Here is a 26,049-nt window from a genome sequence, read left to right on the forward strand (position 1 = left end):
GACGCTCTGGACCCTTCCAGAGCTGAGATATCGTAGCATTAATGCCATTATAAATATTTCAATATCTCAGCTCAGGAAGGGTCTAGAGCAGGGGTTTTCAAACATTTCGTGTGTGTGGACCACTATTTGTAATCAAGATTTTTCACGGACCACCTCATAATACACATATTATGATATTACATATTATATTATTTATTACATATTATAATCAGGTTCATTTGAACAACAGGCTTATTCCCATAGCAATGGAGTATGGAATCTATACAGCAATAAGAACACTTGGATATAGTCAGCATTTCAAAACCTTTAGCGATTTTAGGGGATTATTAATGTTAATGTTAAGAGTTCTACAAGTCCTCAAAAAGTTGGACTTGAGAACATATTTGCCTCTGCCCTATAACGTTACACATTTAAAAGAAAACACAGTAGGCCTAACGTTATTCCAGGTTGAAAATAATGTTGTCAAAAGGAAAAGCCATTGGAGTCTATTTGCCAGCCCGATATGAACGTAATATCCTCCTTTGTCACCCTCCACATCTTTCCCTTCCTCTTTGTATCGTCTGTCTAATATAGACCTATATTAAAAACAAACAACTAAATAAATGCTCACCTAACCTGTTGCTATCGACCGATCCGGTGCTGTGGTTCTGACGACACGGAGCTTGAACGTCACGGCCGAGCACCACTAGCCTATTTTAGTAATCACACAATAGCTTGACAATTTAATTTACATTTTATATAAATATAGGCCTACATATTCTTTTTACTTTTTTAATGGGAATTTATTGGTAAAATATTTCATATTTTATTTTTCATTTTCACGGACCACCTGCAGTACCCTCACGGACCACTAGTGGTCCGCGGACCACAGTTTGGGAATCGCTGGTCTAGAGCCTCCATTTTTGCACTCAGGTCTAAGTCTCATGGCCCTCTATCAGACTCCAGAGTTTTGAGAAGATTGAGCGACAGGAAGTCAGGACCACTGATATTACCATTGACACTTTTTCATACCATTATTTTATTACTTTATTAACCACAAACTATCCATGGTTTATTAAATATACAGTAAGCTATAGGCTACAGCAAATCTTTAAACAAGGCTACAATGATACATGAGACAATATAGACCTGTTCAATTATATTGTACTTAAAATGTTTGTCATATTTGATATATACACTCACCTAAAGGATTATTAGGAACACCTGTTCAATTTCTCATTCATGTAATTACCTAATCAACCAATCGCATGGGGTTTATCGCACATAGACTATTTCACACACGTAGAGTGAGCAGTGGTTGCAGCTCGACATGCGGGCCGTATAGTGTGAACACATAAAACGCAAGCTTTGACTTTACATCACATGCGATCTACTCCTTCAGTGTGAGTGAAATCGCACAGACACGCCCGCCTTTATGGAAAACCCCTCTGGTTATAAATCTAATAGGGAAAACAACAGTCATAACAACTTTGTGTTTGTATACGATTTATTATGTAAAAATATGTTCAGGGAGTTTATTCTGTAAGGGAGTAGATTATTGTATGTCCATTTCCTGACATCACAGCTAAACATTTCATTAAAAAGCAACCCAAGTTGCTTCAGACTTAAGAAACTTGGGTAAGCCCATAAATTATATGAATTAAGTGTCATCATGAATACCACCGCCATATCGTTCCACTTTTTTCTGTGGAATATAAAAGATGTTAGGACGGATTCCTCATATGCCCTTATTAGTGAAAGGGAGGCTGTTGAGCTCAAAACATGTACAACAATGCACAAGAAATGTACCATAAATATAATTTGTGCGTTATTCAGTGTTCTTTTATGTAAGAACCCCACATTTTCAATCACTATTTGTCATGTTTCATTGTATGGAGAAGAGCAGCGTACACATTCTGCCAAACGTCATCTTTTGTGTTCCACAGAATAAAGTCATACCGTTAAAGTCATATTACAGCACTGCAGACTCCATCGGCTCCGATCTCAGGACCAGGCGATCTTCAGCATCTCGTCTACATCTAGAAATTTCTCCCTGGGTTTTCCCAGGGATTTGCCTCTTTTCTCCTCCTCCGCATTAATCTTCTCCCACTGTGGAAAAAGCACCGTTCTCACACCTGTTGACACACATGACCCAATGATGAACTCATTTTAATGATGATCTAAAATCTTGGAACAAAAATGTTCCATGCCGAAACTACAACACACCCAGCCAGAACCATAAAAGAAGATGCAATAGCAGATGAAAGTGTGTGCAAATTCTGGTTTTGGATTCAAACTAAGTGAGGGTTCATGTTGAGGAATCATAAATCCATTGCCCAATAGTAAATCTGTTTCAAAGTGATCATCATAGGCCTTTCTTCTAAAGGGAATTTTCACCGCACCGACACACCAAGGCCGAAAGACCAAATTAAAGTAGGTCGCATGTCAGATGTTTCCCAGCCTGACAAAAGCCAGCTGAATATGTGCCTAAAGCATTGACATCAGCATCAATAAAAGACAGACTTAGACAGTTTTAGAACTAAGACAAGATTAAACAATGCAGACTGCATTATGGTGAGCACAGAGACAAAGATACATCACAAGATTTAGAGATTTTGACTCAATATATATTGATATATATCTGAATCACGGCCATGCTGATATTTAGAATAACAACACTTAAACAGTACGACAGCATTTTAGTGCCATGTTAAAATAATATAAAAAATTAACATTTAACTCAAAATGACATTATTATAAATGCATTGATTATTTTAAAATTTATGAATACATTTGCAAAGAAATTTAGTGCAATGTAAAAACAATGTATTAATGCATTCATTTGATTTTAATTGAATTTATAAAGGCATTAACAAATACAGGAAACGCAAAATAATATAAAAAAATCTATCCGTATCACTGCAACAATGCATTAATTTTATTTTAATGTAAAAATGCCTTCTCTCAGCATTTAGTGCCAGGTTAAAAGCAATGTAAACATCAAAAAATAAACTATATAATAAATAATGTATATATATATATATATACGTATATATATTTGTATTAATGTCTTCGCTTGTAAGTGGTAATATTGTTGCATTTTTTCACACAATACTTTGCCTTTCATCTCCTAATTATTCTCAAAACATTGATTTATTCTTATAATGTTACAAGCTTTTACTTAAAATCACATAATTTTGTTTTTAATAATCGTAACATGGCACTAAAATACTCACGTGTGATCCTGCTTAAATATACGTTCTTTTTTTGATATTTGATACTTAGGAATTTATAATAAATGAAAACGGACTATTTTACACAATAAATAGTTTAAAAAAAAACATATGTCATATAAAAGTATGTTTTAATGCATATCATCTTTTCTAGTTTAGCAGCATGCTAATGGAAAATACTATTGGTGACAATGAATGTATTGGTAAACTATTGAAGAGTGGCACTTGTGTGACACACGTCACCTATGTAATCAGTCACATGTTTGTTTGACTTAAATTAGCATGCGGCAGCTCAGGTTTTAGTATGTAGCGTGTCTGTGTGAACAGGACCTCGTGTTTGCAGAAGAGCAGTGATCGCTTGTGCGCCGGGTTTGTTGACTGACAGATCAAGCTCGCCTGCCTCCATATCCTGAGTTATAACACGTGCCGTATCGAAACTGTCATTCATCGTGGTGGCGATCACACCGGTGGGACCCCGCTTCACCCAGCCACTGCAATACAGGCCTGCCCAAAATAAACACACATGATTACAATTATACACTCCATGACTATCCATAGGCGGAAATCGCGGGGGGGTCAGGACCCCCCCTATCTGAGGGTTGTCCCCCCAAAAAAAACATTAAAATATGTGTATTGTAAATAATGTATTGATATGTTCTTAAAATAATTAAGAAATAAAATAACACAAATGCAAACGGGGCAATATCGAAAAAAGCGTTCTAAACATTTTGAGACCCCCCTCCCTTGCCTCACAGTGCATTGGTCCACTGCCTCCGTCCCTTTTACCTCAGACGCCTCCGTCCCTTTTACCTTAGACACACACATTCCTGTGGCGGGAGAGAAAAACAGTTTTTGAGTAGTTGTGGAACTCCAGTAAAGGGGTCGCACACCGGACGAAAAGCGTCGCGTCGCGCAGCGCCACGTCTTTAAAATTCGAACACATTATTCTCTATAAGTGTACACACACCGGCGGCGCCGTTCGGCGTCTGTCCGCGGCGCCCAGCAACGGCAGGACCGTGTTCAAAACCCTGCTGCGCCACAGAGCGCCATTTACATAGTATTATATACAATTTAAATTATTTTTGTCTCAAATCGGTGCTGACGCCGGATCCTGACTTCGCCCTATGCTGCAATATGCATTTAGTTTTGCATTTATTTACAGAAATCAGCTGCTTGAATGACTTGCTGGTTATTGGATTTTTCAGGTGATATTCTCAATTCATTCAGTAAACGGATGCTCTGAGGTAAAGTTTTCAGACTGCAGACTCAGGAACGATTGTTTTTAATTGTACAGTACAATAATAACTTAGAACAGACATTATCTTCATGTCATTAAACATTACAATATTGCTGGCCATACACTGGTGAGAAAGTCCGGGTGCGCTGTGCATTTAGATTGTAACGCTTTCACTGTGATTTTGTTGGTTTATATCATTTAATATAGTTAAAGAATGAGTCAATGAATGAAATGAAATCGCTGCGCTGCGTGAGGAGAGTATGTAAACAGATTCGCCGCTGGCTTAAACCAGAAAGAAATTTTAAGAAGTATAATGAAATGATCTCCATGCTACACTAATAATAGTAAGGCTTTCCTCTGTTATTTTTTGCCTGTATTATTGGTGTCCCCTTCAAAATTTGCTCTTGAGAATTGTTATGTTTATTGTCCCCCCCCAACATTTTGATGAAATTTTCGCCCCTGTGACTATCTATACACAAAAACCTGTGCTCGCCCACAGGATGGATTTTATGGTGGCTTTTCCAGTCTTTAGTTCCAGACCTGTTATTCTGTCCTCCCACAGTCTTTGTCTTTCTCTCTCATACTCTTTGACCTGTTGTTCTATCCTCACATAGTTTTCATCACCCCTGGTTCTCCTAGTTTTCTCAAACATTACAGCATTTATGTTCAGACCCATGTATGAGACAAATGAAAGTTATTTTAAAGGGATAGTTCACTTTGAAATTAATTTTTGATATGTTTTTGCTTACCTCAAGGGCATCCAAGATGTAGGTGTCTTTGTTTCCACAGTATTTTCAATTTTGATATTTTGATAATTAATTTTTCAAAAAATTGAAATAATTTTTCAATTTCGCAGACCGAAGCGTCCGTGCCTTCAGATCACGATATAAATAAACGATATACGTAAATACTGTTCGTTTTCTCACGCAAACCGCTCGTTTCGTGTCTTAGGCCATCAATGTGTATTTACATTTACGAGTCATTAAATCATGTTTAATTTGGACTTCTCTGTGCATGCTCTTTGAGGTGGTGACCATAGACCTCCATTATATTACTGACAGACGACCTAAAAATATCAAAATTGAAAATACTGTGGAAACAAAGACACCTACATCTTGGATACCCTTGAGGTAAGCTAAAACATACCAAAAATTAATTTCAAAGTGAACAATCCCTTTAACATCCAGTCAAGTCAAATTTATTTGTAGCGCTTTGCGAGATATAAACACGTAATTGCGAGAAAAGTCAGAATTGTGAGCTATAGTTTATATCCCTTAAACTCAATTTGTTCAACATTAATTAATATTTTTCAGAATTGGCACATAAATATGACCATAAAAAAAATATTTACTGTTATTCAACAGACAAATTGTGGATTCTTACAATTTTGTGGATTCTTGTGTACTTATTTTGGTAAATATAGGTTAAAAAAAAGGGGCCCAAGATTCTCATCTTTGATGAATATTTTGAGTGTTTAGGATTTTTTTTTTTTTTTAAAAGCCCTGATGGAAATATATAACTGGTCCAAAAAAGTATTGTCCGGACCTCCTGCTGGGAAGGAAATATAAAAGACCCTGTTCCTGACATAATACTAACAAATTTCACCTTTGTTGCATTTGCTTTTTAAAAAAGCCTTCTGGCTTTGTAGGAAAGTTCAGAAAAGAAAAAAGAAAAACATTCTTGTTGAAATCTTCCCTCGTGGCTTCTGGTGTCAGGACCCTGTGGACCAACACACTCCTCTCACCTGTTGTGCCCTGCACTTTTCCCATGGCATTGGGCACGATGGCTCGTCGGGGGTCAAAGGGCACCGCGGGGTCGATGGGGAAGCTCTTGTAGCCGATACTGCTGATGATCAGACCACACTCCAGATCCTCCAGCTGACCGGTGGGAACCGCACGCGTGCTCTCAGCCGACCCCTGACACAACACAGACTATCAACACATGTTTTACATTATAGAAATGGATATGAGGTAAGGAATAATTGACGACAGGCCGTTGAACTTGACCGCATTACCACCTCGGGTGTGCATTATTTTTCGAATAATTCAATGGCCTGAAGTCAATTATTCCTCTTATACTACAGTTACCACACCTCAAAACATTGTTCAGATGATGCATATCAAGACGTTTGTCAAGTTTTTGTCATTAAAACGCTCTTGTATGTAGGACTAATTTCTTCCGCATCTAATCCCATGCCTCCGTTGCTAATTACAAAACGTCATTTTAGAGGTAACGTTAGTAACAGAGGTTTGAGCCACTGATAGCAGACTAATGTAATGATGGGGTTGTAATGTAAATATTTGAAGACCGACTGTTAGGGTAACATTTTGGAATGTATTCTTTTATTAAAGTTTATATGACAACTTTTAAAACATTTAATGAACAATTAATTAGCTAAATTTTTTCATGTTATCCATGTTTTATGTTTTTTTCTGTTATCCATACAACATTAGGAAAATTGGAACTTTTTCTCCCAAGATGCATTGCCTATAGGATATACAGTCATGGTCAAAATTAATGGCACCCCTAGTAAATATGATCAAAACTGGCAATAAAAAATAAATCTGCATTGTTTATCTTTTTGATCTTTCATTCAAAAAATTGGCAAAATTCTAACCTTTCATTGAAGTAAAAGAATTGAAAGTGGGGGGGGGAATCACATTATGAAATAAATGTTTTTCTCCAAAAAAAATGTTTTTTTCTTTTTTTCTTGGTGCATGGCACACTTATCTTTCTCTTCAGAGGAGTGATCCAGCTCTCAGATTTAATCAAAAATATCTTAATTTGTTTTGTTAAGTTGAACAAAAGTCTTACAGGGTTGAAAAACATGAGGAACAGAGGACATTACTGACAGAATTTTCATTTTTGGGGTGAACTATCCATTTAATATTTCTGTGGAAATCTTAATACATTTTTGAATGAACAGCATTAACCTTTTATAACATTATTAAAGCCACTTTGCATTAAATGCAATAGATGCATTAAAATGCAAAAAAGCCAAATGCAAAAGCCTCTAAATGCCATTTGAAATTTTCTTCTTTAATGATGATTTTTATCAAACTTGTATATTTAAGTTCAGTAATTTCACTTAAATGGCAATGATAATTACCTATTAATTGTTATTTAAGTCAAATTACTGAACATAAATATACAAGTTTGATAAAAATCATCATTAAAGAAGGACATTTCAAATGGCATTTAGAGGCTTTTGCATCTGAACTCTTCATACATTTTTGAATGAACAGAAAGAACAGCATTAACCTTTTATAACATTATTAAAGCCACTTTCCATTAAATGAATGCATCCTTGTGGAATAAACGCATTCATTTCTTCAATATAAAATCTCATTGACTCCAAGCTTGTATGTGGTAATGTAGAAATGTAGGAAGTCGAGCACAGAAACTAAATAAAACATCCAGTCATTTCCAAAATAAAAATATAGTTTTCCCTTTTCCAACAAGAACAATAGTTAACTTTATTTACACAGCCTACTACTTTCCCACTACATTCAAAAATGAACCCAAATAAACATTTAGCATTTTATAAGTTGATTGTATCTAATTATAAATAATGTACTAGAATCACTAGAATCTCCAAAAAAAGGGAGATCAGCATGTCAGCACATAATTGTTTCCCCTGTACTCCTCTGGATGGAAACAAACTGTTGCTGGTTTTTATGGTTCTGTTTATAGAAACTACAGCCTGTTATATCAAACGTAAATTCGCGAGATATCGCGTGTCCTCGTGACTTCAGCTGTCAGTCATGGCCGCAGCCGTTCCGCAACAAATCCGTATCTGGTAGGTATTGAAGGACGGCGAAGCACGGATCCGACACGCAGCGGAGCCGATCCGCGGCCGTTCTGCACTTGGTGGAAATCCGGGGTCAGATAGACAATGTACCGACGCAGGACAGCAAACACAAGGGGATTAAATAACAAGAAACTAACAAGGGGAACAGGTGACACTAACAAGACAATCATGACTAAACAAGGATAACAAGGGGGCGGGGTTACGAGACGAGACAACACAAGCACATGGCCCAAACAATAGACCATGCACTTGTATATAAAACATGGGTCTGAAATGATTTTACAATAGACGTTTTTTTTCTTGTTCTGTCTCCTGTATCTGCACTAGTTGTTTCGCAACACAAATACTTTACTCAAGGTCTGGTTTGTTTGTCGTCTTGTCTGCTTTAGTAGAGCTATTGCTTTATCCACGCCAGGAAAGCTGGGAAAAATCAAAAGCATCTTAAAGACCAAATAAGACCTTAATCTATTTTCTGTCTGGCAGTTCAGTCTGGAAACCAGGCAGGAAATGTTTCACACTGACATTTTTTCATACAACAAAAACTGTACTATAAAAGCAGTCAATGTGCCTTATTAAATTATTGTATTAATTATTATATTTTGTGTTCATTCATTCCATTTATTAAATGCATTTATGGCAGTTTTATGTTTTAATTTGTGGAGGCCAACAGCATAATTCCATGTTCTTTATCATTATGTATAAGGTTTCACAGAAGAAAGTAAGTGGGGAAAAATGCTTTATATTTGTTTAAAAGTAATCAAAACACCATTTCCGCTTCCCCTTTATGTTCTGTCATTCTTAAGTATGTGATGACAGCAAACCATTGTTTAGAGTTGGTTCATTTCAAAGAACTGGTGGCACTAGTTTACAAAACACTCTGAATGGATCAGAAAATATTCAGAGCATGTCATTTTTTTTTCTTGTTACAATGCTTAAACTTCTTATGTTTAATAAAAAATAATAAAAAAATGTTAGACACCTTGTAGCCTAACAGTTCATGTGTAATAAATTGAATGTTGAATTCAATGTTGAACTTTTGTAAGTGTTTTGAACAGACTACATTTTATTTGTAATGTTTTGTAATGTCTGTTTAACATGATTTCTTTAAATTATCCTTTGGTTAATTTCTCAGCCAAACCTGTGATTAATTAAATAAATTAATCGGCACATTATGTAATTAATTCGATTTTTTTTTTTTTTAAGCAAATTGACTTTAGCAAATACATTCAGAAGTTTGGGGTCTTTTTTTTAATTTAATGTTTTTTTAAATAAATCTTGTTTGCTCACTAAGGCTGTTTATTGGATCAGAAATACAATAAAAACAACAATATTGTGAAATATTATTACAATTTAGAAAAAAAAGTACTGTTTTCTATGTGAACATATTTTAAAGTGTAATGCATTCCTGTGATCAATACAGTCATGCAGTCTTCAGTGTCACATGATCCTTCAGAAATCAGTATAATATTATTATTTGCTGCTCAAGAAACATTTCTGATTAGTATTATTAGTAGAATATGATTGTGTGGAAAGTGTGTTTTTTTTTCAGGATTATTTGATCAACAAAGTTTGATTAACATCATTTATTTAAAATATAAATATTGTGTAACTTCATAAAGGTCTTAAAAAGTATAAAATTCTTTAAAAAAAAACACTACCTCCAAAATTTTGAATGGTAGTGCATATTGTGAAAATGCTGAAAACTATTACGACGAAGATTAATCAGTCAATTTCAGTTTCATTGCATGAATAAGTAAACTTCACATTGAAATCCAATGAACTGTGTCTGTGCAGTTAACTTAGAAAAACATACTCCAATTGCATAAATTCCTAGTATGTAACAGAGCAGAAAGCATTATGACGTACGACAAAGCATTTATTGGCAAAGTAAAAATCATCATTCTTCTCCCTCAAGCACATCAGGACTTTCCAGGTCTGAGGTGGAGTAAAAAAAATACCTGAGTTGCGACATGTGCAGTTATCTAAACCGTGTAGAACTCAAAAAACATTTTGGTTTAAATTACTAAATGACATGCGATGGAGAGCGAATTCCTTTCATTTTCACTGTTTAGAAATATTATGATATAAAACAGACCAATAGAATAACTAATAACTAGAGTTTTGTTTATAATCTGCATTCAGGTCAGGGGAGTGATCAATTATAAACAATACAGTCCCCTCAAGCTGATTTAACTGTGGATGAGAAGATTAGATAGTGAACTCTGAGACACTGAAAATAAATAACGTTGATGAATTTCTCACATTAAGACAGCAAGCATGTATTAGGGAAGTCCAATCGGTCAATTTTGATTTCTTGACTTCTCAACATCTATGCTTAACGTATGTTGACAGACAAAGCACACATATTATGGTTGTTATTCGGTCTTGCACGTTTACCTCAAGCTTATTAAGAGCCAATCGGATTCCTGTAGCTCTTTTCCCATCAGCCCCGGCGAGAATCTCCACCGGACTTCGAAAGAAGCGGAAACCCCAGCACTTCTTAACTTTATCGTCTTCTCCTTCCTTTACAGCCTTCATCATTAACTCCGTCAGTCTTTTTCTCGGTCTGGGAAGGTCTAATGAACACACACACACACACACACAGGTTGAGTTTCCATGTCTTACAGAGATTTTCTATAGACATAATGATATTTATACTGTACAAACTGTATATTCTATCTCCTAAACCTAACCCAACCCCTAAACCTACCAATTAAAGACACAAAAAATAATCATTTTTGTATGATTTATAAGCGGTTTTGCTCATGGATACCAAAAAATGTCCACACAAAATGTCTGGTGTTACTATCCTTGTTGTGGAGACTAAGAAGTATACCAGGATTATTCATACACAGACACACGAGACCATGAGGACACGATTTTGTAGAATGACGTGTATAACACTGGTATTACAACTTATGGCTGGTTTATGAGGATGTTTCAAAAGTCCTCATGAATCAAATGGCTTAAAAAAAACATAAAAAACAATGTTTCATTAAAAAATGTAAAAAGCAGCATGTCTCCTGTGATGGGTAGGTTTAGGGATAGGGTTAAAGTAGGGGTAGGGATGGGGCCGATCCGATCCAGTATCGGTATCGGGACCGATACCAGCATAATTCACGTATCGGATTTTTCCGATCCAACCTGCGGAGAAATCCGATATTTATGATCCATGTCTGCGCTTTAACGTTGTCTGCTGAAATGACTCCAAAAGTGATTCCCGCCGGGCCTGCTAGTCTGCTATAGCTGGCTGCAAACTGTGGAATGGATACCCTGAACGGAGGTGCAGCTCAATCAGTGACTGTAAAACATAGGGCTCAATGAGACACACCCCCGCTCAGGAAATCCATTCCGCAATTTGCAGCCAGCTAGCAGCTAGCAGTTCGCTGTGTGGAAATCATATTGTGGAACTGGAAACACCGCTGCAGTGCAGAGCAAGACAGCAAAGTGCAATGTTTACAAAGCCGTATTAATTAAACTATTTGATGCATGTTTGCAATTCGCAGTCCAGAAGAGAAAGAGAGAGAGATCTCTCACGCGGTGCAACAGCAAGCACAACATGACAGCCCGGCGTAATGAGTGACGACAGAGGAAACGTAGCCTGGTTACACTTTAGATCTGTGATATTAGTCTGATTTCCAAATATTAAAGAATATATTGAGGTAAAAAAAAAAAAACATTAAAAACAATAGCCGCATTCTGTCTAGCCAACTTCCTTCCAATCGCGGCGGTGCACTGTCATTTCTCCATAAAACTCAAACTTTAATACAGAATCAGCACGATCGATGATTGTAGTAAAATGCAGTCTCTGCTGTTACTAAATTGCGGGACACTTTTAATAATAAAAAGAGCTATTAAAAGCACAAAATTTGCGCAAGAGATGCTGTTCCCAGTGCGGCGCGCTCCGAAACAGACCGCAACAAGACAAGCAAATTATACTCTGGGCTTCATATGCGCGTCTAAACGATCAAATGTAGCCTGCACAAAAATGTCAAACCGACCGACTTGGAGATTAACACTTAAACAATTTATTATGTCTAAAATGAACGTAGTTATGGAAATATTTGGGAGAAAATATGGTGCATCAGTAGACTATGAAATCTGAACTCGTTCTTAAAGGGGCAGCAGTATAAATGTGACGATTGCGACATTACTGAGAATCAAACAACCAAAGGCAAAGAGAAAATCACTCACAGCTCTTGAATGAATTACTTCAGCTTTAATAAGCATAAATCTATCTATGATAAACTTTGCAGTGCTATTTTACTTTTGATTACTTTATTATTATAATTCTTTTTAAGACCATACCTGAATAATGTTTGTAGACCTTCCTTAAATTAAAGCACTGCGTAGGCTTGTATAATGTGTATCTTTGTTTAATTGTCTATCTATTGTTTAATATATATATATATATATATATATATATATATATATATATATATATATATATATTGACATACATACGTACATATCATCCTTGCCTGTAGAGAGGAGTTTATTTCAGCGTCATATAAAATCAACAATAATGATAAATACTATTAAAGCAAACACAGCTCTGGTATCGGAAAAGTATCGGTATCGGCCGATATCCAAAGTCAGGTATCGGGATCGGATCGGAAGTGAAAAAATGTGGATCGGTGCATCCCTAAGTAGGGGGATAGAATATATAGTCTATAGCCTATGGAGAGTCCTCATAATTGCACCAACATGTGCACCAAACCCCAGCTGCTCTCGACCAGCTGGATGGCCTTGTATGACGCCGTCGGTGTATGAATGAGTGAGTGAATGTGAGGCAATATGTGAAGCGCTTTGATGGCCATGGTGTCTGTGAAAGCGCTTTCTAAATGCAGTCCATTTATCATTTTATGCCCTAGATCACTAAATCTCAACCAAGAAAGGACGCACGCACGTCTACAGCTTACTTCTGTGTGTGTCCTACTGCCCCGTTCTCAGATGATGAGATCTGGATATGTTTATTTAGACTACTAGAGGAGTGCAAAGAGAAGTAAAAGTCCCTGAAGTCCCAGAAGGAATGAAGATTAAATCATGTACTTCCCCCAGAATATCAGGTTTACAAACACGTGAACTTAAAGTTATTTTTCATAGAGCAAATCAGTACAGGTGTCTGGTGTTTTTGAAAGGAACACTGTAATCAAACAATAAAAACAGTTTGAAGTAAAATCAAAATATTAAAAAATAACTTTTTTATATACGTTTATGTTTTCACAAATGCATCAAGTTAGATACACTACTGTTAAAAAGTTTGATGTCGGTCTCTTCTGCTCATCCAGGCTGCATTTATTTGATCAAAAATGCAGTAAATTTTTAAAATGACTGTTTTTTGATTTTAATAAAGTGTCATTTATTCCTGTGATCAAAGCATCATTACTCCAGTCTTCAGTGTCACATGATCCGTCAGAAATCATTAAAATATGATGATTTGCCGCTCAAGAAACATTTCTGATTAATATCAATGTTGAAAACAATTGTGATGCTTCATATTTTTGAGGAAATCGCGATTATTTTTTTAATTAAAAGAAAGTGAATTGTTTAAAAACATTATATATATGTCTTTACTGCCACTTTTCATCAAATGAATGCATCCTTTCTGAATAGACTATTCGTTTCTTTAATAAAAAGATTAAAAAATATATATATATAGTCTTTCATTCAACTTCCATTTAAAATATACCTTCTTTGTAAAGTTATTCTTATCTGTGACCCAACAACTATTGCAAAAACAGCATCATATCATATTCATGTTCGGAGGACATAATTTAATACTTGCTCTTCTTTAGCTAAACACACTCCTGTTTCCTGTCTCTGCCGGCTCCAAACAAAAAGTCCGCAAGCAGCAAAACACAGCAGGACTTACCAGCAGTGAAATGTGTTTGTGTTTAGTTGTGTGTGGTTTCTGAAAGGACAGAGCCAAAGCTTTAATGGAAAAGTTTACTATTTAAGTTTACTGCCAAATTCACTTCAAAATATATTAAGGCGAGACATAACATGTTGTCTTTCAGACTTGTGCTGAAAAAAGTCCAAAATACACATTTAAAAAGTACACGTAAAGTACACGTAAACACACGTTAGAAAGCTCGCTCTCTCTCCTCTTCAATACTGTCGGATCCAATTATGTTCATTTCCTGTTTATCAGCAGCAACCAATCATTAAAGCAAAATGGGACATTTAACTAGAAATGCGCAATCCCATAAAATCTTCAAAGGCTGTTTTCTCAAAATGAGTTTTTTCTCACACATCTTCACACAGCAAACTTTACAGCCGTAGTCCTAACTATTTTGTTCAGAGGTATTTGTCGATGCACCATTCTTGGCCTGATTTTTATATGACATTTTATGCCTAAAAATAGGGCGGAAATCTATTTTTTAAGGCTATTGGCAGTATTTTCTGATTCACAGGGTAACAAAAGGAGATATTCATAATGTCTTTTCATTGAATATATCAACAAAATGCAAACATAATTTTGAACCTTGTTTTTTTTTTCAATGGTCAGATTCGTCACTTCAAAATATATGCAAATTAGCGCATATTTAATTAGATATAGCCTGATTAGCATATTTAAACATAAAATTACAGAAAACTTGCAATACATTTTTTTTCTCCTATTTATGCGAGTAACCAACTGGTAAAGTTTCATGGTGACATCTGTAAGTTAAAAATTGTATCCTATTCACCTGCAGTGTCTCACCTTAAAGAATCTGTCTGAAAAGTTCGGAAGTGTTTCACACTAAAATGTTTCCAAACAACAAAAACTACCATAAATGCAGCCAATGTGCCTTATTAAATTTCATTATTAACTATAATATTATGGGAGTTTTATGTTTAAATTTGTGGAGTTTTTGATCCTCATGTATTACATCCTCTTTTGGGTTTCACGGAAGAAGGAAAGTCATGCAGGTTTGGATTGACAAGATGATGAGTAAATGATGGCAAATCAATTGACCCTTTTACCTTTCAAAGCTTCTGCGATGCCATCAAAGTCATTGGGCAACATGTCAGCTCTAGTGTTCGGCAGATTCACCATCTCTCTGACTTCCTGAAGACAACATAAATGTCTTATTCCTTGCGGACTTACACACTCATTCCGAAACCTTTCATTTACAAAGTCAATAAACAATACAAATATGTATTCATGATTGTTTATCCATTATGAAAGGCGTTTTTTTTCCCCATTCATTTAAAATTTGAAGAGCAGGTTCCTCTGCTTTATCTTCCACATCTGAATGAATTCATTCCCTCTGAGGTGTAAAACAGGAGGAGTCGTACCTTGATGGTGCACGCGATTTGAAGAGGCCCTCGCCGGCCGACGATCAAAACCCTTCGCACATTACTGCCCGCCAACACTGCCAATGAATTCTGGGTAATATCTGTCTCCTGTAAGAGAAAGCCAGAGAGGATAGCAGTTGGATCCACATTACTACACACACATTAGGTAAATAAAAGAGTAAAGTGTGGTTTAAAATAAAAAAAATTCACTTTTCTCAGCTTTTCTGAATGCAATAATTTGATTACTCTAGTCTGCATTTATACTGTTTAATGCTCATTTATTTTGAATAGGGCTGTGCAAAAATTAATTGCTATTAATCGCATCCAAAATAAAAGTCTGTGTTTACATAATATATTTGTGTGTGCTGTATATAATTATTTTGTACATATATAAATACCTATGCGTGCATGTATATATTTAAGAATTATTTGCGCTTAAATTCTGTATATATATATATAAATACATATATAAATATTTTATATATGAATAACATATTTTCTTAAATATATACATGCATGTGTGTGTATTTATATATACAAAATAATTATATACAGCACACACAAACATATTATGTAAACACAGACTTTTATTTTGGATGCGATTAATCGCAATTAATTTTTGCACAGCCCTAATTTTGACATATTATTTTTTATGTCCGGCCATTGCGATGGTTGCTTACTCTGTCAATCATTGCAATTTTGAGAGTGAATGCCACACTTATAATGTAGATATTTTATCAACTTTGCAGCATGTATGAGGCTGTTGGTCCTTTTAACTGCATGAAATACAAAAAAACATAATATTTAACCCATTTAGGCCTAAAACACCTGCTAAAAAAGGCCTTTTTATGCCTAAGTACTTTTTTGTAAACCCCCTCCCAAAACCTAAGGGTTTCCAGAAATATGTGTCAAAATTTGTCAAAGCCTACTAAAAGGCTTTATAGCAGATAAAAACATGAAATAAAAAGCATTTGAGAGCTTACTTATTTGGCTTTCAACTTGACTGACTTGCTTGGCCATAATTTTCAACTGCATTTTTTTTAACAACAAAAACATTAAGAATATTTTGAAAATTAGTACAAATCCATTTTTATTTAAATGGTCTATAAAGTGCACAAAAAAGTCGTCATGAAATCAAAATTGACCTCATTTACTTATTCATTAGTCAATTAAACTCATTTTCTTCCAGGTCACTAGTGATTCTTCGCCTCGTATGCCTAATTCTTTGTTTGTTACATCGCTCTGTTAATAAATGTGCTATTGTTGATCTCTTGCACTTCATGAAATTGCACTGTCGATTGATGCTCTAATGTAATCTTGTAATCTATAAATGTCTTTGCCCACTATTACACTCAAAATAAGATGGATATCTCTCAGATGCAAGTAAATACAGTGTAATTCTGGTAAATATCTGTTTCCTGTAAGTGAATCCTCTCTGACAGAAATTATAGCCACATTATATAATCAAAACAGGAAAGCGTGGTTTAAAAATGTACTTTTATAAATCAAAATGACTTATCAGCTCTGTTGAGCAGGGATGTTTAAAGCTGATCTATTAATACAAATCTTTTCCCTGAAAGCATATTTTTGAACTAAATAAATGTGAGCTAAGTCTTAAGGAAGTAAAACCCTGATGATAATCGGATCATTTCAGAGATAAATGTGTCGAAAGTAATAACTTGTGATTCAGTTAGAACATTAAACACCGAGAGACTTGTAATATATTTTGTGTAGGCCAGTCATTTGACTGACTGGAAACAGAACGAAGAATAAAATGACCTTTAGCATTTCCACAGGGGAGAGAAGTATTCGGGCAACATCCAGAGCCACATTTCCCTGTCCCACAATCACAGCCGTCTCCGAGCTGAGATCAGGACACAGCTGCAAAGAAGCAGACGGAAAGTTGCTTACAGAGCAGTTTGTGGGCTATAAACTCCAAACACAAGTTACAATCAGTTTAATCAAATTGCACCTCCTTATTGCTGGGAAGTCCGTTGTACCATCCGACAAAGTCTTTAGCCGAAAAAACACCGGACAAATGTTCCCCGGGGATTTTCATGGATCGGTTTCCCTCGGCTCCGTAACTCTGGGAAAACAGATCATTTTTATATTAGATTGTGTTCATCAGTGTCACAAGCTATTCTGATCCAGAGACAATTTTGTTTCCCAAAAAATGCTAGTTTACTTACTGACATATTTGTGGTGTTTTGTTACACTTGTGTTGTTTCCACACATTGACTACAAGAAATTGCTCATAAATCTCCTGTTATGCTGTGTGTTAAATCCAAATATTGGATTCAATCCTTTGTCAAATAGTTTTCTTTCAGTTAGCACTGGTTTTGCATTTCTTTGAGGCCTAACTGATCTGAGCTTATAACTTTTCTCAGGCCAACGAACAATCAGTTTCAAAAAGAAATACACAACCAGAACTAATTGAAAGAAAACAGGTTGATAAAAAAAATGTAATCCAATATTCGGTGATAATGTAGCATAATGAGAGATTTACAAGCAATTTAAAGTCATTTTTGACCTGGAACGCCAAATTAGGTCAAGATTTTTCAACAGCGCAAAAGCTTAAAAACATTACCATCCAATAGTATTCAAGAGTCAATTGTTGGGTGTTAATTGTGTACCCAGAATTCACTACTGGATCAATCCGTGTCAAATAAACCAAATTTACGAAACTACCCTGGCTCAAACGTTTGATTTTGTTAATATTAAATGTCATAAATGTGTATTTACTGAGTAATTCACTATTTTGTAGATATAGATTTGAGGCAAACTACATGGGGTAAAAATGACTTTAAAAAGATGTCAGCATCATTTTTTTATTTTTACACAGAGATTAGTAGGTCTATTAGTTAAATCTGACGACTTTAGCAATCTAACAGTTCAAAAATGGGAAAAAGCACTTCTTGTGTTTTTTTAATCCAAGTTTGCATGCCTGAACCTTAAGTATTAAATATATCATTTTAAATTTTGGTTTTTAACAAACATTTCTTTTGGTATCTTTATTTTAAATGCTCTTGCTTTCTGCTCCACGCTTTTATATTTTTTAAACACTCCATTTGCATTTATATTTTTATATTTTACCTCCATTTGTCAGCAAATTTTTACTTCAGCAAATCAGCACAGTGCTCAAATGCTTGATTACAACAACAACAACAACAAAAAAAGCCGAATTCTTTTCTCCGACCAGCTTCCCACAGAAAGCTTACAATCCAGGGAAGAGAAAACAACCGCCTACATTCTAATCTACACAATTAGAGAAAATAGCCCTTCTGGATCTACTTGCTGCACTAATTACCAGAGACTTTTACAAAATGAGTTCAAAATCAAAACAGCTGAGTTGACCCGCATTGACCCTACTGTTATGGAGTTGCGAGTGGCTTCCTCACCAGCACTACGGCGTGATACGCTCGCCTTAACTCCTCAATCGTCACATCTTGGCCCACATTCACATTACCATAGAAACTGCATCGTTCATGCTGGGCCGTCTGGGTGAAAGTGTTAATGACATTCTGGAACAAATAAAACCTGCATTAATTTAGTAGTATGCATTTATAGCAGTGAAAAATTAAGCTAATCATGAAAAATAAAACTAATACACAAACATTCTTCAGCTAGAGGAAATGATTTAACCAGCAGCAGAAGAACTTGTTTGGGTAATGATAGAAAGACAACAGGTCTGCTGTCTGAATCTCTCACTTTTCATGGAAGTCACGTTTGCAGGCTAAAAGACAGATACCCGTAGCAACATTGTCACAATATACTTCATAACACAAACAAACATTCCAGACAGATGACATGAATACTTTGATGTCTGTTACTGTTCGTGGCTGTAGTTACTGTATACACACTCCTATGCTATGCAAATAGAGGAAGTCTGTCCATGCTTTCATTTTACCTAATTATTTTTCAAAGGCAAAGTCATTTTCATTTTTTTTAACTATTTTTTTTCAAGCCCTGCCATTAGTCAAACAGATCTTATCTTAATAATGAGAGGTATACGTTACCTTACACATAAAGGTGATAAAGTTTTATAACATCGAATAAACTTAAGTTAACACCAAATAGCATTTGTAATAAACATGCACCATATAACAATGTGTATAGTAATAAAAAGCAATATAATTAACCACATGCAAGCTATAAGACGTGACAATTGCCATGACATTGCAGCCAAAGTTACATCAGAGTTTTAAAATGACTGAGATGGATATGAATGATCAGAGATTAACTTTCATAACCACGTGTCACAAGACAAAGAGGATCATGAAACAATAACAATAACAGACTTTTGACAGTTTTGTTAAAACAAATGTCCACAATACTTTAACCAGCTGTGCTGAGAAAATGTTGATGTATTGTTAATGGAAAATGATTTAAGCTGCCTAATTCTGAGTAACCTGGCTTAAAACCCTTATGATTAATAGTGTATAAAACATTTATACATAAAGTATGCATGTATGTTTGCATAAATGGCGATGTTTAATGTGTATTTCTACTTTTTTTTTCGTTTTCTAAAATTAATGAGGATAATGGTGGGGGGGGAAAATCACAATGGTGCTTTTATTATCATAACACAAACAACATCACGTAGAATTTGTAAGCTTAGCATTGTTTGCAAACCCATTTTACTTCCATAATCTGAAATGTTATTTAGTAAAACAGGATATTTATGTAGGGAAAAAAATGCAGAATGGCTTGTTTTGGGGGAACTTGATTAACCCTTGTGCATCAATTAAAAAAAGTTACACATAGGTAAAAAGAGGACAAAAATGTCCATGTCAAAAAACTGTCATAAAAATGTGACGCTTTGGAGCACAGACTTAAGTTTGGTATTCCTGAAGTAAAATAATAATAATAAGTAAATCCAAAAAAAAGTTATTTAGGTATAAGTTTATGAAAATTATTTATAAAACATATTTTATATAAAATATGTTTTATAAATCAGGTTGAACTCAAAACTGCAATAAAATCAAAGCCATAAATCTAAATACGTTGTGTTCCAAATTTGAGGATGATATCTCAAAAAATGAGTTTTGGGTAACAGTTTGTTTGGGTGTAGTAACATATTTTCCCCATTGGGTGCCAGCAAAACCCCACTGGTGCTCACAGTGATTGGATTGGAATTTGTAGTTTTTCTCTCTCAGTATTACAAACACACACATGCACACACACACATATTTTTTTATAACACACATACTAACCACACTCATACCAACACACCCACACAAATATTGTTGCATAATTTATCCAGTTGGCTCTATAATATGCCGAACCAGAAAACAGGAATAAAGCGACATTTGTTTTATAGACCAAACTCAAAAAAAATGGCACCATCTGATAAAAAATAGTAAAAAATAAAAATTTTAAGCCTTGCCATCAGAATGAAAGCCTCTTAACAAAGATTGCATAATTTTATAGTTAACTGAACCGGGGATTAAAAATGGCAGTTTTAATGGGTTTCAATGGGGACATTTTTGTCCAAAAGGCGCTGAGAGGGAGAATTTTTTTATACCAAATGCCAAAAATATTTTTTTTAAGAAAATGACGGTGAAATAGTAAAATTCCAATAAAAATACACACCTGTGCCAAGTTTTTGCAGTTAGCTTTAACACAGGCAAAGTGATCAAAAAAACAAAACTGAAAAGGACAAAAATGTCCATAAGGGTGCACAAGGGTTAATAAAATCATCTCTGTTATGACAGGCACTGAAAGGGATGGTTTGAAAAATAAGAACTACTTGTACTAGATTTTTATAAAGAAAGGCCTGACCTTGACCTCAGGGTGATCAGGCGCGACCCCAAACCGCACAAGACCAAACGGCACCGGCAGCCGCTCATAAATGTCTACGACTGCATCTTGTCGAGCCTGAAAGAGACATAAACAAACGCAATTGTGGTTCGTGATAAACAAGAACACAGAACTAAACATCAGCATTTAAAAGCCTCTGAAGGCTCTTTATTTCTCCAAAGCACTTGTGATCCAACCTGTAATTCCTCTTTTTATATTATTCTTTCTGTGGTTGGATTGTTAGTCTTCATCCAAGTGCATGAACAGTGTGTTCTGCATTTATCTTAAAACAGCATTGTTTTTGTATATCAGTGGAAAACCGAGATAAAGACCTGTCAATGTGGTGTAAAGGTAAACCTCAAGAGAGCTGCTGTAAAATATTACACCCTGCTGGATGCCGTCCAATAATAAGATTTCAAACTTGAAGCTCACAGTCACACAAAACCACAGGACTTATTAAAGGAAATCTTGTGGGGGAAATATATTAGCTGTTCAGTAAATTTAGTCAACCTAAAATAAGCAAAGCTTCTACTGTAAGAATAACTCTTTCCTGGTCAGACAGCCGTTTAATCTGAGAACTGATAACACAAACCTTCAAGAGCTGTTGTGCTGTGTAAAATCCAGCAGGACCTCCGCCTACAACACACACTCTTGGAGTGGACACAGAGGAAAACACACGGACACCTGACAGATGACAGAAACACGTGACTTAAATAATATGACATTTTGCGACATGGACATCTATCTATCAATCTATCTGAAGACTCGCAATCTCATCATTTAACGTTGTTTTTAGTATTATTATTTTTGTTTTTATTACTATTCATAATCGTTTCATATACATTCATAATTTTGTAATCATTGTGTTTTATGAATCATACTTTTCTGAATACATACTGTATGTGGGAGACTTTGGGAGAGTTGGATGTATATACAGTGTTTTTCCACAGAGCATAGAATATATATTCCTACGTTAATGGGAGCCACGTGTTTCTAAGGTTTTTTTTTTTTTTGTCAATAGATATGAACTGTATCCTCTTTGTTTAAGGCAGAGAGAGAAGGACTGACCGGCAGGAACGAAGATCTTTGCTGGTTCATTAGCACTCTCTCTCTCCCTTATGTCTTATAAAAATTGGTAAAATAAATAAGATATATTGGCAGAATGACTGGTGTCTTTTTCATGAAACTAAATAACAAGGGGAAGCAAGGATTTTAAATGTACAAATCCATCCACCTTTCTGTGAGACCAATTCATAACATTCAAACTCTATCTATCTATCTATCTATCTATCTATCTATCTATCTATCTATCTATCTATCTATCTATCTTTCTATCTATCTATCTTTATTTCTTTCTGTGAGGCCAATATAACATTCAAACTATATCTATATATCTATCTATCTTTCTGTGAGGCCAATATAACATTTAAACTCTATCTATCTATCTATCTATCTATCTATCTATCTATCTATCTATCTATCTATCTATCTATCTATCTATCTATCTATCTACCTATCTACCCATCTATCCATCCAACCATCCATCCACCTTTCTGTGAGGCCAATATAACATTCAAACTATATCTATCTATCTATCTATCTATCTATCTATCTATCTATCTATCTATCTATCTATCTATCTATCTATCTATCTTTATTTCTTTCTGTGAGGCCAATATAACATTCAAACTATATCTATCTATCTATCTATCTATCTATCTATCTATCTATCTATCTATCTATCTATCTATCTATCTTTATTTCTTTCTGTGAGGCCAATATAACATTCAAACTATATCTATCTATCTTTCTGTGAGGCCAATATAACATTCAAACTATATCTATATATCTATCTAATCTATCTATCTATCTATCTATCTATCTATCTATCTATCTATCTATCTATCTATCTATCTATCTTTCTGTGAGGCCAATATAACATTCAAACTATATCTATCTATCTATCTATCTATCCAACCATCCATCCATCCATCAACCACCTGTCTGTGAGCCCACTATAACATTCAAATTAACACTTTTCTACACACACATGGGTGTCAAGCCAACAATTAATCTTGGCAAAGTTGGCAAACATTCTCTTTATCAAACTTTACTTCTTAAATATGCCACGTCGAATACTGTGTCTGTATCCAATTAACATATGATAATGATGACAGGTAGAAGTATCGCAGCAATAATGAACCACACACTTTAAATATGGTTACAAAACCACATTCCCAGAAGGGTCATGACTTCATCGCTAGAAGAGTGTCACTGTCACATTATAAACTCACCGCCTTCAGCTGGCAGCCATCGATATGCGCACGATAGGCTGTTGATCTTCTTTACAGACCCTTTCATAAGGTTGATGATTGCCATCATCTTCATCAGATGGAATGCGGTTAACAACAGTCCAAGTCCAACAATGAGTCTGTTATGAACCCAAAAGCGGCTTACTTCAGCTGTTATCCCTCAGCGCGTGCTCTTGGTTCATGTATTCATTTCTGAAACTTCATGAAATAAAACTGAAATAGATTTGTATTGGAGATTTGCATGATCCATATCTTGACTCTGCTTCCGATTAGACTAAATATTTTGCATTCGGTCTATTAAGAGTGAATAAACGTAATAAAAGTGTAGGCTTTTGAGACGTTGAGTGCAAAAATAAAGTGAAGATATTTAGATGTGGACATGACTAAGTTACATGAACATACATCTCAGCGGTGCTGATCATATAAATACAATAACACGCAGTCAATTCAGGGACGTCAAATACGTTGCATACGACAACATCAGTCGATTAATTAGTACTAAAAACCGCATGGATTAAAAAATAGCAAAACTAAAAGGAAATCTTACTTCTGTTCAAAGTGTGCACCACTTAAAGTTCACCGTGATGAAAAAAATGCTCCGATTAAACGTTCCTCTTTTCTAAATGTGCCGCTTTCCTCTGTCTTTTGTTGATTCTCCCATTCATGTAGGACTATAACTGATCTTTATTCCTCGTAGTTTGTGCTTTCACTGTTCATCTTAGTGAATTTAGGTTATCAGTTCAGCCTTGACTGAAGGTCTCTCTCTCTCTCCTGCAGAGGCCATCAAGGCCATTGATCGTGATTAATGTTTTGTGTATGTGTCTGCTCAATACAGTCCTTCTAGTTTTTGTCCTTAAGTTACTGCATATGCCAACAGACTATTTGCTTTGTAAAAAAAAAAAAAAGAACAAGAAAATGTGCAGTGACTGTAAATGACACTATTGCTCAATTGTTGCATAACAAGGACATTTATCTTGATGTGTATGAGCAGGGCTCTTAAGTTTAATCAAAAGTTTAAAGTTTAATTGAATAGAGGGACAAGTTATCCCTTGGAGAAACACAAGGTGTGGCGTGTTGTTGAAATGTTTGTCTCTTTTCCAACCACCATTGTCATTCCAGCCTGCCTGACTTTCTTCTGTGACCAAAAAAGCAGAAGTTTTTAGTATGTTCATGTTTTTCCTGTCCATCATAAAATTTGGATGATTGACTGCTTTCAAGTATGGCTGCCAACTCTCATGCACTAGCTCACAATTTACTCTTTTCACATGTTTTCGCGACACCACACATTATGCAATGTTTGTTTTTTTCACCCCCACACAAACACCCACTTAATTCTCCCTTCAAGCTAACCTAGTTGGCACTGGCAGCACTGTTTAAAGTTTCAAAAATGACAAACAAAGCATTATACCTATTGCATGAATCATTTCAGCATGAAAGCATTATAAAAATATTAATTATAAAATAATAAACAAGTCGTTGTTGTCGTAAAAAATTAATTATAAAATAATAAACAAGTCATGTATTCCAAGTCTTTTGAAGTATTATGATTTCCATTACACAAGAGTAGATGTTAAAACTTCATGCTGATTTGTACTCGTGTTTTGTGTGCAGTGTTTTTTGCACGTCGGCTGCAACTACAGTGTGGTCTCCCCAGTGAACAGTTCTCCCACAGTCACTCAGCCCAGATTACTAACCTCCACATCCCTCCTGGTGCTGAGGCTGCTCCTTTCTCATAGTTCACATGTGACAAACCACAATTGTTACATTTATGTTATATTCACTTCCCTAAATTCTGGTTTGACCGCCAGGTTTTCTGTTCGCTTTCGTTCACCAAAGCAGAACAATGATAAAACGCCTTTGACAGGTTTCTTTACGACGTTTTCAAGAATACTACAAGGAAATCTTTTTTCTCTTGTTTTCAGAAGTCAATGTAAAAAGCAAAGTGTTTACTTTCAAATTCCTGAGTGGTTAAATGTGGATACTTTTTTCATGTACACTTTACTAGACTTTCAATTGCTTTTATCATAACATCTCTATTTTTTTTTCTCAGTTAACAGTTCCTGAGTACTTATTCACACTTACTTTGCTGTACTGTTCTATGATGTGCTGCTATGCATGGTGTTAATGTCTTTTAATCTTTTTTTGGTTCTGTAAAGCACTTTGGTCAGTCATTGGCTGCTATAAAATGTGCTATATAAATAAAACGAACTTGAACTTGAACTTATGCAAGACACATGCACACAATTATAGGAGAAATTGACTCATTTCCTTTGGCTATAAACTGCGATGTATATAAAAGAAAGACATGCACTGTGTGCTCTGAAAAATATATGGGGTGATGTAACCACCAATATGTTTTTTTTCCTCTAATATTTGATGGTTGCTAGGTCTGGT

The 26,049-nt window shown here is 35.2% G+C and overlaps 1 protein-coding gene across 4 annotated transcripts; it reads right to left on the reverse strand.

Annotated features, from left to right (window-relative positions):
• Positions 1-1,485: 1,485 nt before the first annotated feature.
• Positions 1,486-24,446, reverse strand: fdxr (ferredoxin reductase). Of its 4 annotated transcripts, none has more exons than XM_039665391.2 (13): positions 24,203-24,446; positions 23,638-23,774; positions 21,936-22,027; positions 21,326-21,421; positions 18,943-19,065; positions 17,517-17,630; positions 17,324-17,425; positions 15,545-15,652; positions 15,230-15,314; positions 10,658-10,836; positions 6,194-6,380; positions 3,543-3,716; positions 1,486-2,114 (listed from the first exon to the last, which is right to left on the reverse strand). In XM_039665391.2, exons 2-13 carry the CDS (start codon positions 23,729-23,731, stop codon positions 1,984-1,986), a joined length of 1,485 nt encoding a protein of 494 aa, XP_039521325.2. In that variant the 5' UTR covers positions 23,732-23,774; positions 24,203-24,446; the 3' UTR covers positions 1,486-1,983. The 4 variants fall into 4 exon arrangements, with proteins under 4 accessions (XP_039521325.2, XP_039521323.2, XP_039521324.2 ...); XM_039665389.2 differs by having other exon boundaries at positions 23,638-23,853; XM_039665390.2 differs by having other exon boundaries at positions 23,638-23,868.
• Positions 24,447-26,049: the final 1,603 nt, after the last annotated feature.

Source organism: Pimephales promelas, chromosome 17, assembly GCF_988280905.1.
Source record: "Pimephales promelas chromosome 17, fPimPro1.hap1.1, whole genome shotgun sequence".
NCBI classification, from domain to species: domain Eukaryota; kingdom Metazoa; phylum Chordata; class Actinopteri; order Cypriniformes; family Leuciscidae; genus Pimephales; species Pimephales promelas.